Below are 15,777 nucleotides of genomic sequence, written 5' to 3'. Positions count from 1 at the left end.
CTGGCTGCAGACAAGAGAAGGAAAGCTGCTGCTGCTGCTGCTGTTTGTTGTTTTTTATTCTCCTCTTCTTGGAGAGTATAAGCTTTAGAAGTCTCACTTTTTCTATTTCAGAGGAGAAACTACGACAGCCATCATACATCTCTCAAGTGATTAAGTCTCTCAATCACGCCGCAAAAAACCAGCACTAACAGTGCTCACTGCATTGATTACATCTCATTTCAATTATGCCTCTATTAAAGAGTTTACTGTAGCTCAGGGAGCGGCTTGTCAGGGCGGTTAGCTGCTGTGGTTTGAGCAGTTCCGGATGGGAGGTTTTCAGCCAGGCTTGTTGGACACCACCAGAGCCAACGGATGAATGTGTATCACCTCAATTAAACTATGCGCTAAGTGTCTGACAACAGCTAATATTCCTCTTCCACCAACGAATCCAATTGATGTTCTGGTATTCGTCACCCTGCTGCAAAAGCAATCATCCCGTTGTCTCGCTCCAGTTAGATGGGGAAATGGAGAGACACTCATCTGGCTTCTACACCAGCGTGTGGTCTTACAATTAAACATACACATATAGGTGTACAACACACACTGTCTTTATGATGGTTACTGGTGGCAATATTGGCGAGGTGTTGCATCTCAAAATGTCACAAGACTTGGAGAAAACGTAGTGTGTGCCACACACACAGGTTTGTGCAGCTAAAGCCTCATATTGACTTCCATTCATTTCAACAGCATAAACAAAGTGTTATCCCTAACCTTGACCTAACCACAATTCAGATCTTAGCCCCAAAAGTTCCTCATAAAAGAGTTCTGCTAGGTTTTAGTCATCAGGTCAGGTTTTGTCCTGACAAGGTCAGTGAAAATGTCTTAAGGAGATAACAGATAACTGTATTGACTTCCACTCAATTCGACAGCTTAAACAAAGTGTTACCCCTAAACTTAACCATACCTAGTTAATGCGTAACCCTAATCTTAACCTAATCACAATTAAAATCTTGAACCTAAAAAACCCTCAACGTAACCAGTTCCTGAAAATGAAGTTCTACCTCATTAGGACCAGGGTTCTGTCTCCATGAGGACTACTGGTCCTGACAAGGTCAGTGTTTATGTCAAGTGTTCACACACATTAACTCACCTCTCGATCAAGCAGTATGGGGGAGATGACGGTGACAATGTCGCCTTTCTCTGCATCGATGTAGAACATGTTCGGGGACGGTTTGTCAGGTGACTGTCTGACGATGTTGTAACGCAACGCCGCGTTGTCCGTGGAGGGGTCGTCTGCGTCGAGAGCCGTCATTCTCATCACTGTGGTGCCTGGAGAAGACGACAAAGAACAGGAATGAGTCCGAGGCAAAACACACTTATGGAAGATATTGTAGATATACAATATGAATTATTGCATGAATTAAATTAATCATTACTTTTTTTGAGAAGAGAGCGGTAAGAGTAATAGTGGAGTGAACAATAAAACTGATTATGTCTGAAAACATTGAAGGAAAAGCAGCCCCTGAAATTAGAAATAAGCAAAGGAAATAGGTAAATATCGGACTATTGTTGAATCTCTGCAAAACTCCTTCAAAATTGAATTTCCACTCCTAGTTTGCTGTAATAGCTGCACGTAGGCCCATGTTTCCACAGTCTATTCCGGCCATATCTGTTCAGCCAGCCCATCTCACTGAAAACAATCTTGCCTTCCACACCATATATCTTATGTATATGTTTGCTGTTCTAAAATTAGAGCAGTCCGAGCAGGACATTTTCAAAAAGCGCAATTTCAGACTACAACTCACCAGACAACCACTTACAAAATTTGCCTTTTCGATTAATGTGTTTTCTGCCTCAAGTCAGCTGTAACAGCAGGGTGCATTTCATTTGGTAATAGGAACAAAAATGGAAACGCTGCCTGCTGCAGCTGAGCTGAAATAGGAGGCAATCCTTGACACACCCTCAACCCTCAATCTCTGTCTATTGTCAGTGATGAGATACAATTGCACCGATTGAGCTCGAAAAATCTACACGCGCGGAAATGTTCACATGCAAATGTGTGTGTGTATACACACACGAGGACACACACACATAAACGTGCAGTTCTATCTCAGATAGATGCATTCTCTGGCCCCCTTGCATTAATCAGCACAATTATTAATTTTACTAAGAAGTCACACTGAGATTAATATCTCCTTTACAAATGAAAACCCAACCAAAGCAGGGTCAGTTAACAGCATCAAACATGCGATTCGATAACCGTGTTAAGACCAAATAGCTTCAGAAAACAATTAATAAAGACGAAGCTCAAGGCAGCAATAATTAGTGATTCATTTATCAGTTAATTAAAGCGGCTGCAGCTTGCAGTTACGACTTTAAAGAGATGAGTATGAGAAATTCTAACGCTTTACTTTGGAGATATATGTCTAGCTAAACATCTGCACGGACACCAAGATACTTGAGTGTGAACAGAACTTGTTCACATAAAATTGAGGGAACGCCAAAATCGTACACCATAATATTATATAATACGGATATATAAATCTTACAATAATTATTTGACACCAGAATGATGTAACATCCAGGAACAAAAACCCCTTTGACAGCTGAAAATCACAGAAAATTAGACTATGATGCAGAGCATTGATTTCGCTGCACGTTATATGCATGTTGTACACATGTTACTGGTGTATTCCTCTATAGGGTTGAAGATATAATATTTTCATACCAAGTACCACCTGAGAAAATAGGAAACTCTGGAAGTAACACCATTATCGTCAACGTTAAATAACAATGGTGTAAATAGGCCAAGCAAAGTCAGCTACAGGCTCTTCACAGGAGGCAGATTTATTCCCAATAATACACTTAGAGAATGAATATGACTTTATGACATGTCATTAACTTTGTTCTTTCTCTCCCTAGTTTGTGTCTTTCCCGCCTGTCCTCTCTCTCTGTATCCTCATTTTGCAAGCTGCAGGATCCAGATCTATGGAATTAGATTTATGTCAATATTTTCTGCTATTCACAGGCTTGGACTCGCTGTCCGTCTGGAACTCATTCCCTTGCACATTGTGTGAACTGTTGGGTTTCTCTTCTCTCTATAATATTGTAAAGGTTTTTGACTCACTATGTACAGTACTTTGAGATATTGCATATTGTGATTTGGTGTTTAACAAATAAAATTGAATTGAATTGGAATTGAAGATAATTTGCTCTCTCATCAGCACATATGCTGAGGCACTGGTATAGTGGAATTAGATTAAGATGGAGCAAGAGATAAGGTGACTCTATTATCATTTCATTTATTATAATATATTATAATTTGTTATTTGTTTCACACTCCGGTCAAACTTCCTCAGCTCCACTCCGATCACATACCTTAGTAAACACAGTGGAACAGTATATCTGATTTTCCTCCAAATAGGAAGGTTGGCTTTACAAAGTTAACTTAACCTCTTTAACCTAAGAAAGCCCTTTAAAGGTGTTAAATAGCAAAATAACTGGCAATTATGTCCTTGCTTTGTTTAAATGTTCCGATTTCAACAGGTTGTGTCTCTTTTGAGTCCAGCTCTCCATGTCCGCACGGTGTTTGTGTCACGCTCACGCTCGTGTCGTCAAACACTCCTCTGGTTGAAACGCTAGTCAATCTGTGATGAAAACGCAGAGATTATGAAGGTAGGATCAATCCTACCTTCAAAAATGTGTGCAGATTTGGAAGTGATTCGGCCGAAGTGATTTTTTTCCACGTAAATAGAATAACTACAATCCGTAAATCGTTCTTGGAAAAATACACTATAATTGTAAAAGGAAATGACAAATCAGTATTTATGGGTATGCAATTCTTTCTCTCCTTTGAGTTCATTTGAATGCTAAGAGGCAATTTGTCTGATCAAAACTGAGTTTCCTAACATAAAGCCACTTCCTTTTACCTCTGACAAGGAACCTTCCTTTATTCATGGTGACTTTCCATATATGAAATGTACATACATATGAGACAAAATAGTTAAGAAATATAAGGATATACAGTAAACTTATGAGTACTTTCATATATTATGTATGTGAGAATACTGTTTTTTTCCTTTTATCAAATGTCGTGTATTTCTTGCTCACACGCCCTTCACTCGCATTTAGATTGTCTCTCCACCATTTCCTTGTGCGCTCACCTCTGCTGCCATTTCTTCGCTGCATTCTGCTCCTCATGAATAAGTGCTTTTAATTCACAAATGTGCGTTCAGTATTTGTAAGGCACAATATGATTCATCTTTGAACCTCCTTTGATCTCATTTCCACTGGAGAATGGAACGGGTCAGCTCCTGGTCTCTTTCAGTCACTTGAATCTAATTAATATAAATCTCATTTCAGGTTTTTTGAAACATCTATTGTACGTAGTGTTAAATCGAAACTGCGCACACTCACACTCGCATGCTGATACACCCTTGGAGTCTGTGTGTCTGCGTGACGAGACTCAAACACAGCATCGCATCCATCCTTTTTTTTTTTTTTTTCTATCTTGTTTTGTCTACGTACTCTTGCTTCATCTTGGCTTTACACAATGTGTCAGCTCCCCCGTGGCGACCACAGATTTGCCTCTCCCCCCAAATGATTTCCTCTGGGGTTTTGAGAGAGATATAGAAGTGAAGTTAGCTGTAGGCAACAGCTCCATGATCCACTAGCCTGTGTGATGAAATCAATCCACAACATGCATCTGTGAATGCTTTCTTTTCGTCTGTCAGGCCTGCTCATGTCTTCTGTGTTAGGAACAAAAAGGAGGCTCTTTGTTCAGCTCTCCATTTACTTTTATAACGCATTTTAATTACACATACGTTTAATTGTGCTTCCAGAATATGATTGCTTTACATTATGTTTTGGATAAAAACAATAGTCTGAAAACATCACACACTACTGTATGAGTTATAGGTCCAATGTGTAACATTTAGGAGGGTTTTTTGGCAGAAATGTTATATAGTTAAATTTACACTTAAATGTGCTTTGTGCTTCTGTTTTTGTAAGTATATAATCACTTAAAAAAAACAACATTTGGCTTTCTTATAGCCTTAACATCAGCCTTTTATGTGTACTATCGACAAGAGCCTTGCTGTGGAGGCTGCCAAAGTTTGACAGTGTAGCCCGAGCGGCCACCCACAAAACCAATGATGCATAAACTGAAGAAGAAGAAGAAGAAGGACGGAGCAATGAGAGTGGAAGAGTGTTTACATCTTTTCTGGTCTGTGGAGTATTTTTACCCGTATTCCATACTGGACCTTCAACGTTTCAACCTTCAATCTGAGTTAAACACAAACCTTTCAAAACAAATCACTCTCATATTGGAACATATTGTGGCATAACAAAAAAAGAAATAACTAAATAGATCCATTTTATGTTTAGGATTATGTCAGCTGGGATTGGCACCAGTGAACCTCATGTGTAGGATAGAAGACGGACGATGGATGGGAGAGATGAGCACTGAGCACATATACTCAATAGCACAACAAAAAGCAAACACCACAGAGCTGTCACACAGAGCTGAAGCGTTTAAAAAAACCTGCCTACGTTACAGGAAACGGCTCATTATGCAGTAACTCGATACACATTCAGCGCACAGTGTTTACAGACATGCTCTACACTGTCTTTGTCTTCACTGTGTAATGTCCGGGCCGGTGTCATCCAGCCGCATCTCTGATGGATCCCAGTGATAGTGAGGTAATAGCAGGAGTCCTGCACTCGCATCCATCCCACCACTTATCTATACACTGCAGTTAAAAGTGGGCCTTGGCTCCTGCCACAGGATGGAGCTGATGTAAGAGAAGGCAATGAGTCATGATACAATTTTATGACTATACTCAACATATATCAGTGTTCGAGTTATACACACCTCGATTGTCCCATTACAGAATGCTAGATGTTTATCGCGCGAGCTGATTGATGCTGATGACCACTTTGTATTTCGGGATTGACGGATGCTTTACCGGTTACACGACACTCATTTGTGAAGCGGAATTATGGGGTCTGATGAGGACCGAGTGGACCAGCTTGACTCTGAGATCAGATAAAACGTGTAATATGATTGTGTTACGTTCAAGAGACCCCGGTTTGCCTGCGAAATGAGAACATAATTCACTGAGATCTGTTCAAGATAACCAATTTAGTCATCGTTTTTCAACACTCTAATTTGCTGCCACTCGGTGTGTCCCACTGTGTGCACGGACGTGTGTGTTTGTGCAAGAACCCTCTGAGTCCTGTCTACCAGTGTCGCCTTCAAGGTGTGAAGTGGAACAGAGTATAGGTAATGAAGGAGATGGGACTGTGTAATTATTCTGCAGAGGAAGGATTAACGCTGTATTTAACCATTAAAGGTTCACCTTGAAGTGCACATGGCGGGGGGGGGGGGGGGGGGGGTAAAACCCACACCTCTCTGCCCCCATATTAAGAATTTTTGCTACTAATCCACTGTTATTTAATGTAGACTTTGCATATCTTCAATTGGGCATTTTGTGTCTTGTTTGAATAGTTTAGCTAATGCACTGTGGTGAAGTACTTTGTGGCATTAAGAAGCAGGAAAAAAAGGTCGATGTTTATGAGCCATGCTGGACAGACAGTACTTAGGAGAATGTTTAAGGGGATAATGAAAACACAAATCATATTTATAAAGACTTAATTGAACACGTACTTTGAGCTTTTGTGCACAACTGAATAAACTAGATGTGGTTCAGTGGCGTCACTGTTTTCATGCTAAACAATACATAAAACCCTGTTATTAGATGTTAGATGTTAAATGTTGAGTGACCTTGGTTTCCTTGTCTGTGAAAGCTCTCATTCATTCAGGTCATAGTCATCTTCAGTGGTGAGCCGTAGGCAACCGGACTTGGTTGAGTTGGTTTTGAGGACCTTTCACCTCTCATCCAAGAGGGTTTTTTCAAACTTGTTTATCCTGAAAACTACAATATAAATCTAAGCTTTAACCTCCGGGCAAATATTGTATATGTGCTGTGTCTCTTTCTGTCTTTCCGAGAACACAAACTTTTTTTTCACAGAGGTGGCACCGCAGGGTTGTGTGTGGGACGAGAAGTTACAACAGGTATGCATAGAGTACTGTACAGTATACCACACTTCGGAATTTAAAACTACTTTGCATGCGTTTTAAATGAAGTCATTTCCTTAGCAAAATCAGACTAGCAACCATAATTATTTTTTGCATAATTTAAACGTCCTTTTCCCAAGAGGCCTGCTGAAATACTTGATGTGCTTCTTTAGTATAGGAAAGCACTCACAGCTCTGCCACAGCTGAGCTCCTGTGAAAAACTATGAAGGGATGAAATACTCGGGAATGTGTTCAGCATTTGTTGCTTTAACATACTTTATGCAACGGACAAAGAGGGGTCATGACAAGGATTTGAAAAACCAGAAAGGATTGAAGTATAAACCCGAAATCCTTCAAATATTCTGGAAAAACCTAAGAAAAATAACACAAACGCACAAACAAAATAATGAAACATGTTGTTTTTTTTTATCAATAAAAGGGCATTCAAAGCACCTTACATTGAAAAAGAAATAGAGAACACTATTAGAGAGAAGAAGTATGTGTTTATGTGTTCGATTCCTCTCCTCACAATTTCTTCTGCTGCTGCAAGTCTATATCCAGTTGTGGCTGTTCAGTATAAAGGTGATATTTGTGAAAGCAGTGCTGGCAGATGGCAGCTTTCAGCAGTGTGAGTGTCTGTTTGAGGGAATGATGCATTGTGCTGTAGCTATAATGTTGTAATTTCTTTTGTTACTAGCCCACTTTGCGGTACCTCAGCTCTTAGATGCTGACCTGTGTGTTTGCCTCTGTTTCTTTTGTCAAACTTTCTTTTCCTATTGAGAGGGATCATTCGAAAGATCATTGGTTTCCTTTATATCCCAATACGTCATGCTTTGAGATGAAAACAGCTGTTTTGCTTCTTCAGCAGGAGCAGTCGTCACGTCTCTCTTCAACTTCATTTTCTTTTACTTTTTCATCTTCTGACAGACTTAAGAAATCACAATGTCAGCACTTCTCCTTCCAAATTTGACAGTTTTATAGTAGTTTTGGGAATATAATCTACTTGCACTCAGTCTTTGAATGCTTGTGCGTAAGATATATACTGTATATTATCTCAGCCCTCTCCTTCCAGTTGCTTCCTCTCCTGTCTTAGCACAGTTGCTGTTCTTTGCAACAGGGGAAGCTCATTTCAGGACCAGGTATTTCACATATATATAAATTCTGCCTTCTGTTCCTTTTGTAGAAAATGCTTCCACTGGTTCTAATGCACCGTGCTGCCACGGGAATGGCATTCATTTTATGACATGCTAGAGGAAGCAGGGCTTCCCTTTTCAATCACTTTTGATATCATTTTTTTGAGATATATATGTATATATATATATATATATATATATATATATATATATATATATATATATATACACACATATATATATCCTTAAGCCCATTAAACCGAAGGCAATATGAGTATTTCTTATCGCCTCTTTGCCAGCCTATATCTTGCATTAGATTTCTCCTTGTTCCCTGCTTACCTGCCTGTTTGCCTGTCTGACTGGCACACTGCCATCCTGTTGTACATTTGTGCCAAAAAGAAAAGACATTCTACTGAGCAAGCTAAACCCTCTTCCAAAACAATGTGGCTCATTTTCAAAATCCTGCAGTGAAAAGAGAAGACGAATGAATCACATTGTTGCAGTACAAACAAAACTTCACCAGCTGACTGGTTTGATTTTCATAAGCTTTTCAAGAAACAATGTATTCATAATTATAATTCCTATGTGACGACAATTGTAAATAACTTTTTTTTGCAAACATTTCTGCGAAAGAGCTGAAGAGGAAATGTGATGAATTGTATAGAAATAATAATTTTTACATCAAGGACGCGAAACACGTTTTGCATTATTATCCATCCATCCATTTTCATCAGGGTCACGGGGGGTGCTGTGCCAATCCCAGCTGATATAGGGCGATAGGCGGGGTCACACCCTGGACAGTTCGCCAGTCCATCGCAGGGCCACATTTAGACAAACAACCATTAAACCTCACTCTCACACCTATGGCCAATTTAGAGTGTCCAGTTTACCTAATGCCCATATTGCATCATGTTTTTGCGCTGTGGGAAGAAATCGGAGAACCCGGAGAAAACCCACACACACACGGGGAGAACATGCAAACTCCATGCAAAAAGGCCCTTGTTCCAACCGGGTCTTGTAGTGCTAACCACTACACCAACCGTGTGGCCCCTTGCATTATTATAGTGCATTACAATTATTTTCTTACTTAGTTAGTTAGTTAGGATGAAATAGCAACAGTGGCTTGAGCCAGAGATTTGGAGAGATGTGGTGGGCGGGAACTGACAATGTAAGATGATGAGAATGTGCTGTGTATCCCCTTTCCTACATTTTTACAATGCAGTCTCTCCATCCTGTCCTATCAGCAAGTGTCGAAAAACACCAGATAATGAACAATTTAAACAGGATACAAGTCAGAACAGAATAGTGACATTGAGCATTATTAAAGAAGATTACTGTGATTTGTGATCATTGATCGGACTACATTTCTGTGCTCTTGTGTTTAAAAACAACAATTTACAGATGTACATTTTCTCTTTTTTTTTTAAAAACAAATGGAAAATTTGCTGATAAGAAATAAGTGGCTCAGGAGACTATAAATAACACGGTGGCTAATGAACACAATACCCTTGCAAACAACTCCAGTCTACACAATTAAAATCAAAAATGAGTAATGGAACTTTGAAAAGAATAAATGGATCACATTAAGAATTTGTGAATACATTTACTTCTTTTATTACAGCTATGTATTCATTTATTTTGAGATGTGTTAACACTGCATGCTGGAGAAGCAGTCATGGGGATCCATACATTATTCCAGGAAAACGCCTCAAAACATGAAAACCAAGTCAGCTACAGACTTTTCACAGGAGGCAGATTTATTCCCAATAAGATCATTTGCTCTCTCATCCTCCTCCTCCTCTTCCTCACATATATTTCACACACTGGTATAACAAAATTAGAGTAAGATGAAGCCTGAGATAAGGTGATTCTAATTATTATTATTTCATTTATTATCGTTTTATATTTGATTTGTTTCATTTTCTACACACTAAGGTCAAAATTCCTCTGATCACGTAACCTGGTATATACAGTATTTCTGATTTTCCTCGGAGTACCACCAGAGGTGCATGTTGTTAGGTTACGAACCATGGACGTAACCTAACGACAGGCTGCGTGTCATAGAGTTAACCAGCATGAATTATAACGTGCCTGCTATGACTTATGGTTCAGATCAGATGTAATCTGACATGGTTACGTTACTTCCTCACATTAGCTCGGACTCTGTGTAATCTGTGATGTACAGCAGCAAAGAGGATATGAATACATTGTGTGTTTTTTTTTAACCTGACCAGAATATTTCTTCTTTTCTTTTTGTTTTATTGTTTTGTATTTAAATGTGTCTGAACTTAATATTACAATTTGCATTGTTTTTCTTGTTATCTGCTAATTTTCACTTTGCCTGCAGTTAAGCCTCCATTAATTCCTTTTTATGTGTTATACTACACAATCCTTCATTAGTCTTAATTATCTTAAGCAGCATATTTCAATTCACAGCCACATGGTAGTGGATAAGCAGTGGGGACAATGCTCTTCCAGTCATACATGAGCTCTATCTATCTATCTATCTATCTATCTATCTATCTATCTATCTATCTAATTGTTTGTATTTATATAGTGTTTTTCTAGTGCATTGAAAACTATGTTTTTCATTTAGGATTTTACTGTAATTAGACTTTTTTTCCATAGCTGACTTCACACTCTCTCTTTATTTGCATATAGCCGTGTCCCCCCCCCCCTCACACACTCGCATAATGAATGCTACAGGTCCCTTGATGGTGCCAAATGTCAGGCCCCGAGTCTGGCAGAGCGTCCACGGAGAGCAAAATGACCAGATGAACCATTGCCTCTCATCATGACCCCGAATTGAGCGGAGAGAGAGGCGGAGAGAGAGAAGTCAAGTCGATGTGACAGGAAGAGAGCAGAAAGAATTAAGACAAGAACAGAACATGGCCATGGTAAAACAAAAGACATGCACTGAAGAGCCAACTGTTGTACCACAGTTTGTGAAAATGTCTGATGACAGAGTGGTACAATATGTATAAAAATGTATAATATTAATGGGTAGATGATCAAGTATGTTCCCATGAAATGTTGGTAACAAATAAGTTTTATCCCACCCTCCTGTACCATCTCTATTACCCTTATCCTGTAGGTTGTTCCTCCTGTTAGCAACTTCCTGTCCATATCTTACAATGAGCAAAACTATATAAATAAGAAAAATCACATCTTTGTCAAAACTCATCAGATTTGAATGGAATTTGATGAATTAGGAGTTAACATTTAACAACTCCCTGTCTACAATTGTTGACAATTTTTTTTTGCGATGTGTAGGTGACTTTGCTTAGAATCTATCCACTGATGACATCACTAAAACTTTTCAAGAAATCCCCATAACGGTCCAAACTGGAAAATAAATCATAATCTCAGGGGATTTGTGTGAAATTTGATATGTGTATGAATAATTTTAATTGAACACAGATAGTCCCATTTGACAAGTTCAGCTGTGTACATCTCAGCGACATCTAAACAATTAAGGATGCATTTTGTTGTCATGCTTATGGAAGATGGTAATAGCTCATAAGCAGGTAAAGTTGCCTACAGATCCATAATGGGATACTCAACTGCAACAAGCAACTTCACCAATAAATAGATGTTCATTATTCAATACACCCTGTACCTTTAAGGAAACAGGCACTACTTTCTATAAATGTCCTCACAACTCACCTTGAAATGTCTGTTTAAGGCTTTTAATCAGATTAGAATTAAGTTGACAGGTGTGTGTAGAATAGAGCTAAAGCTAGAGCTATTGTCATCCTAACAATGTGAGACGCACACTCCATTTCCAGGTACTCTCACATTCTCTCCGTCCTTTGTTGAAAATCAAACATAATATCGGATTCATTTATTTTCTCTCTCTTTGAACTGAATAATATTTGGTCAGTAAACTGTATTGAGTTGCATGTACTGCAGTGAAGGATTAGACGCTTCTTCGTGTACAACCACATACTTGGTGATAAGCTGCATGTAAGGGGCTTAGAGAGCGGCAGAAAAAGGAGAGCTGTTGACTGTGAAAAGATAGACATGCGTAACACGATATGTTACAGCACAGTAAAAACATGGTAAAACTACAGTACAACTACAGTCATCTCACAACTTTATGTTAACTTGTAATCTATTTTTCTTCAGAAGAAATTCTGAATAATGATAATTCCAGCCACACATTTTCCTTTCTTATCACAAAGCTATTACCTGGTTATTATTATTATTATTATTATTATAGAAATAAGATGGAATTACTACATTACTTTCTTCTTATTATTAAATTATTACCATACTATCCAATAAATGTTGACTCAGCTGTGCAGAGTACACAGTAATCAGCAAGCACAACAACAACCTGGGTGCATTAATCGCAGTAAAACTTCACCACATGATCCCATCAACATTAAAAGGAAATCTAATTACGCTGTGTGTGTGATGCTACCAGACATGTCCAAATGTCCTGCGCTTCTAATGTCCCTCCAAAACGATCATTTCAAACATTTCATTAATCTGGGGAGGCACAGAAGTGACATATAATGTTGCCTTGGTTTTTAAGCTTAATTAAGCATCTTGGTGTGGGCCTAATTAGACAGCCGACCATGCTTGATGCTGCTCAGACACCGAGCCAGCTGAAACCGCCATAAAGACATGAGACTATCATAAAAAGAAAAAAAGATGGCTGGATGCACAAGTGTGATCTCCACAGAAAAGAGACACTCTGGAGGAGAAGGGTATAATTTCACTGGGACAGGTGGGATAAAATGCCTATACAGTACTATCTCCATTGTTAGCAGGTGGGCACGGAGTAATAGCTTGCATTTTCTTTTTTTTTTTTTTTTAAATGAAGCAGGGAGAACACAAATTATAAATCAATTGAAACTCATTTGCCACCCATCTGTCCTTTTTTCTATTACTGCTCATTCACGGGCCAAGAAACAAGGCATGGGTTCTGTTTGTGCTATGAATGTCTGCCCCTCCTCCTGTCTCATACTTGGCCTTAGGGGCAAATGTCTGTGCCTGCCATCTTAACTAGACTAAGGAACATTGACTGAAGGCTCAAGGCAACTCATTAAAATGTAAGACCCCGGAGAGCTATTTGAATGAAAGATCACAACCTCTTGCAGGATTTTATGCAGGAACTATGCTAACTATTAAGAGACAGATTACAGACAATGGCAGATGTGCAGAAAAGTAAGGTATGGGTTCATGGAGCTTATCAACATTTAGGTGAAGTATTTCATACTTTCACCTCTCACTCCCTAAAGCCATTCCACTTAGCTCTTATCTTTTATATTTTCACATTTCCCTGTGCAAATTCTTCATCTTAAAATATAAATAGCCACTTGGCCCTGATCATTTATCTCCATCCTTTATTAAACCACATATATATGACAAGTTAAGAATGTCCATACCACACCAAATGTGCTTTTCCTTTGCTAATGCAACAGGTGCCATTTAAATATACAGTACATATTACATACATACAGATGTCTGAGCATATCCTCATCACAAACGCCCAATTTATAACATTGCCCATTCCATCAATAATTAAGATTTTATGACAATTAAGAAGTTATGAGCCATTGCTTTTTTTTGGCAACCGTTACTGATCAATGCATTCAAGCAAATCATAAATTGTTTGTGTCCTCTTTGTGACTGCGTGTCGAATTCAGCGAGAAGGCTATACTAAGAAGTCTAATTCAATGTTTACCTTTCCTGATTTGACTGGTTTTGCTGTAAATGCTATCTGATTAAAAGGCAGCCGGCGTAGGTGGAAGCCTTGAAACTGTTACAAACGGATCAAAACTGACTAAGCAAGAGCAGATGAGGTGTTGCTAAAGGTCTTTAAAATGAAATAATTCTTGATATTTGTGCCACCTTGGGAGATGCATTCAGTCACATTTTTCATCAAATAATTTAAGTTGAAAGCTTTTCTGAATAAACAAACCACGCACTGCATATTTCTTCATCTAAAAAGCAGCTTGGCCAAAACAAAATTCAAAATGCAGCAAATATTCAAACTTGGACGAAAGAATCAAATATAGAGCGTGCAACTATTCTTTTTATGGCAACAAAATGCACTGAGTAGATGCTCGTGTGTATGTCAGAGAGAGTGTTCTCATATTTGTCATTTTAATTTGGTCATATTCATGCACAGGGAGAGCAAGACATTCACTAAAATGCTAATAGGCTTCTCCTTATGCAAGGCAACCACATGTGGATGATATCCCTCGCATGCCCAGTCATGTACATTTGTATTGCAAGCAGATGTAAAAAGACAGATGTCAGTCTCGTTGAGCGCAGCAGCCACTTGTCTGTGAGGTAGTGAGAGGAAAGAAAAGTGCTGGCTCCCAGTGAGAACTGTGAGTCTGAACAGGGACTGAACATGAAGGGCTGAAAAAGCTCCGCAGTTCAACTCATCCTTTATAGAATCACACACGTGTCAAATCCATATGTCAAACTGCATACAGGTGTGAAAACTACAAATAATAAAGAAAACCAGCAACAAGTTCGCCCAGCACAAGTCGGGTAGACAAAGAAAAATTACAAAGAAGCCACTCCATGCTTCAAATCACAGTATTGGGGGGGTCTTAAAACCATAAACTTTGTGTTTGAATTTGGGTTGTTTGATCACTGTGAACTGATTCCAAGTTGGGGTGTGGTGATACCACATCCCAGTGCTTTTGCTGTTTTTTTGGCCAATCAGCTGCTCCTGCGAAGGCTCATTACTGTTACTTTAAGAAGCTCTGTGTGTTTTCATCATTGAGTATAGATGGAGAAGGAAAAACGCATTTCAGAAGAACTAAATCGTGGCTGTTACAGCTGAAATCTTTGGCTGTACTTCTTCACGAAGACAGATGCTTCTGGTCAGAGGCTATACATAGTTGCATCAAGATGCAGCCAGTCGCTCAAATGCAGATATGCGACAGGAGGTTGTCCTGCAGCTCAAACTGATGTGGAATAGGAAGATCCAGCTATATAGATAAATGATATTACATTATACTATATCATCCCACAACCCCTCTGGTCATGAGTAACAAGATTAACAATAATGTTCCCGTGTAGTCATTAGATCCCAGGGATGATAACCACCTTTGGAACTCTCAAAACCTCCCCCCCATAACTCAGCTGGGAATGTCCGATTCACCAGTTCACCGCGGACCATCTAATGACTCCACTCACTAAATTAAAAGACAAAAGATACTTCCCCCTTAAAGGGACACTTCAATTAATTACCCTCAGAAAATCCCCCTAATTCTGCACTATGGGCTCAGTGAATAGAACTGAAAATCCATTAGTGGGCATTCATCTGATCTCGCCCAGGAAAAGGAGGCAATCAGTGCAGAGCAGCAAGCTATGTGCGGCCGAGCACAGGGACAAGAGCAAGACAGAAGAGAAATGAATGGCTTGGAGAGACACAGCACCAAAGCTGGAGAGATCTTGTTTGTGAAAATATATGTTCTATCTTAAGAAATCCCTTTGACATGCACTGCATAATTTAAGGAGGACCAAAAAACAGAAGGCAAACAAAAGGAAAATGCTTATTCTGTACTAACACAGCAGTAGTTTTTTTTCTGCTGTATTTGTCTGGAGAGTAGATGC

At 39.1% G+C, this 15,777-nt stretch overlaps 1 protein-coding gene across 1 annotated transcript in view; it reads right to left on the bottom strand.

Annotated features, from left to right (window-relative positions):
* cdh13 (cadherin 13, H-cadherin (heart)) overlaps positions 1-15,777 on the bottom strand; it is a 285,683-nt gene that overhangs the window by 101,998 nt on the left and 167,908 nt on the right. The window contains exon 8 of the mRNA XM_058645471.1: positions 1,130-1,308. Coding sequence (XP_058501454.1) covers positions 1,130-1,308 — 179 coding nt within the window. The remainder of the gene's footprint in view (positions 1-1,129; positions 1,309-15,777) is intronic.

This window comes from Solea solea, chromosome 12 (assembly GCF_958295425.1).
Source record: "Solea solea chromosome 12, fSolSol10.1, whole genome shotgun sequence".
Lineage (NCBI taxonomy): Eukaryota > Metazoa > Chordata > Actinopteri > Pleuronectiformes > Soleidae > Solea > Solea solea.
This window is presented reverse-complemented; position numbering and strand designations above follow the sequence as displayed.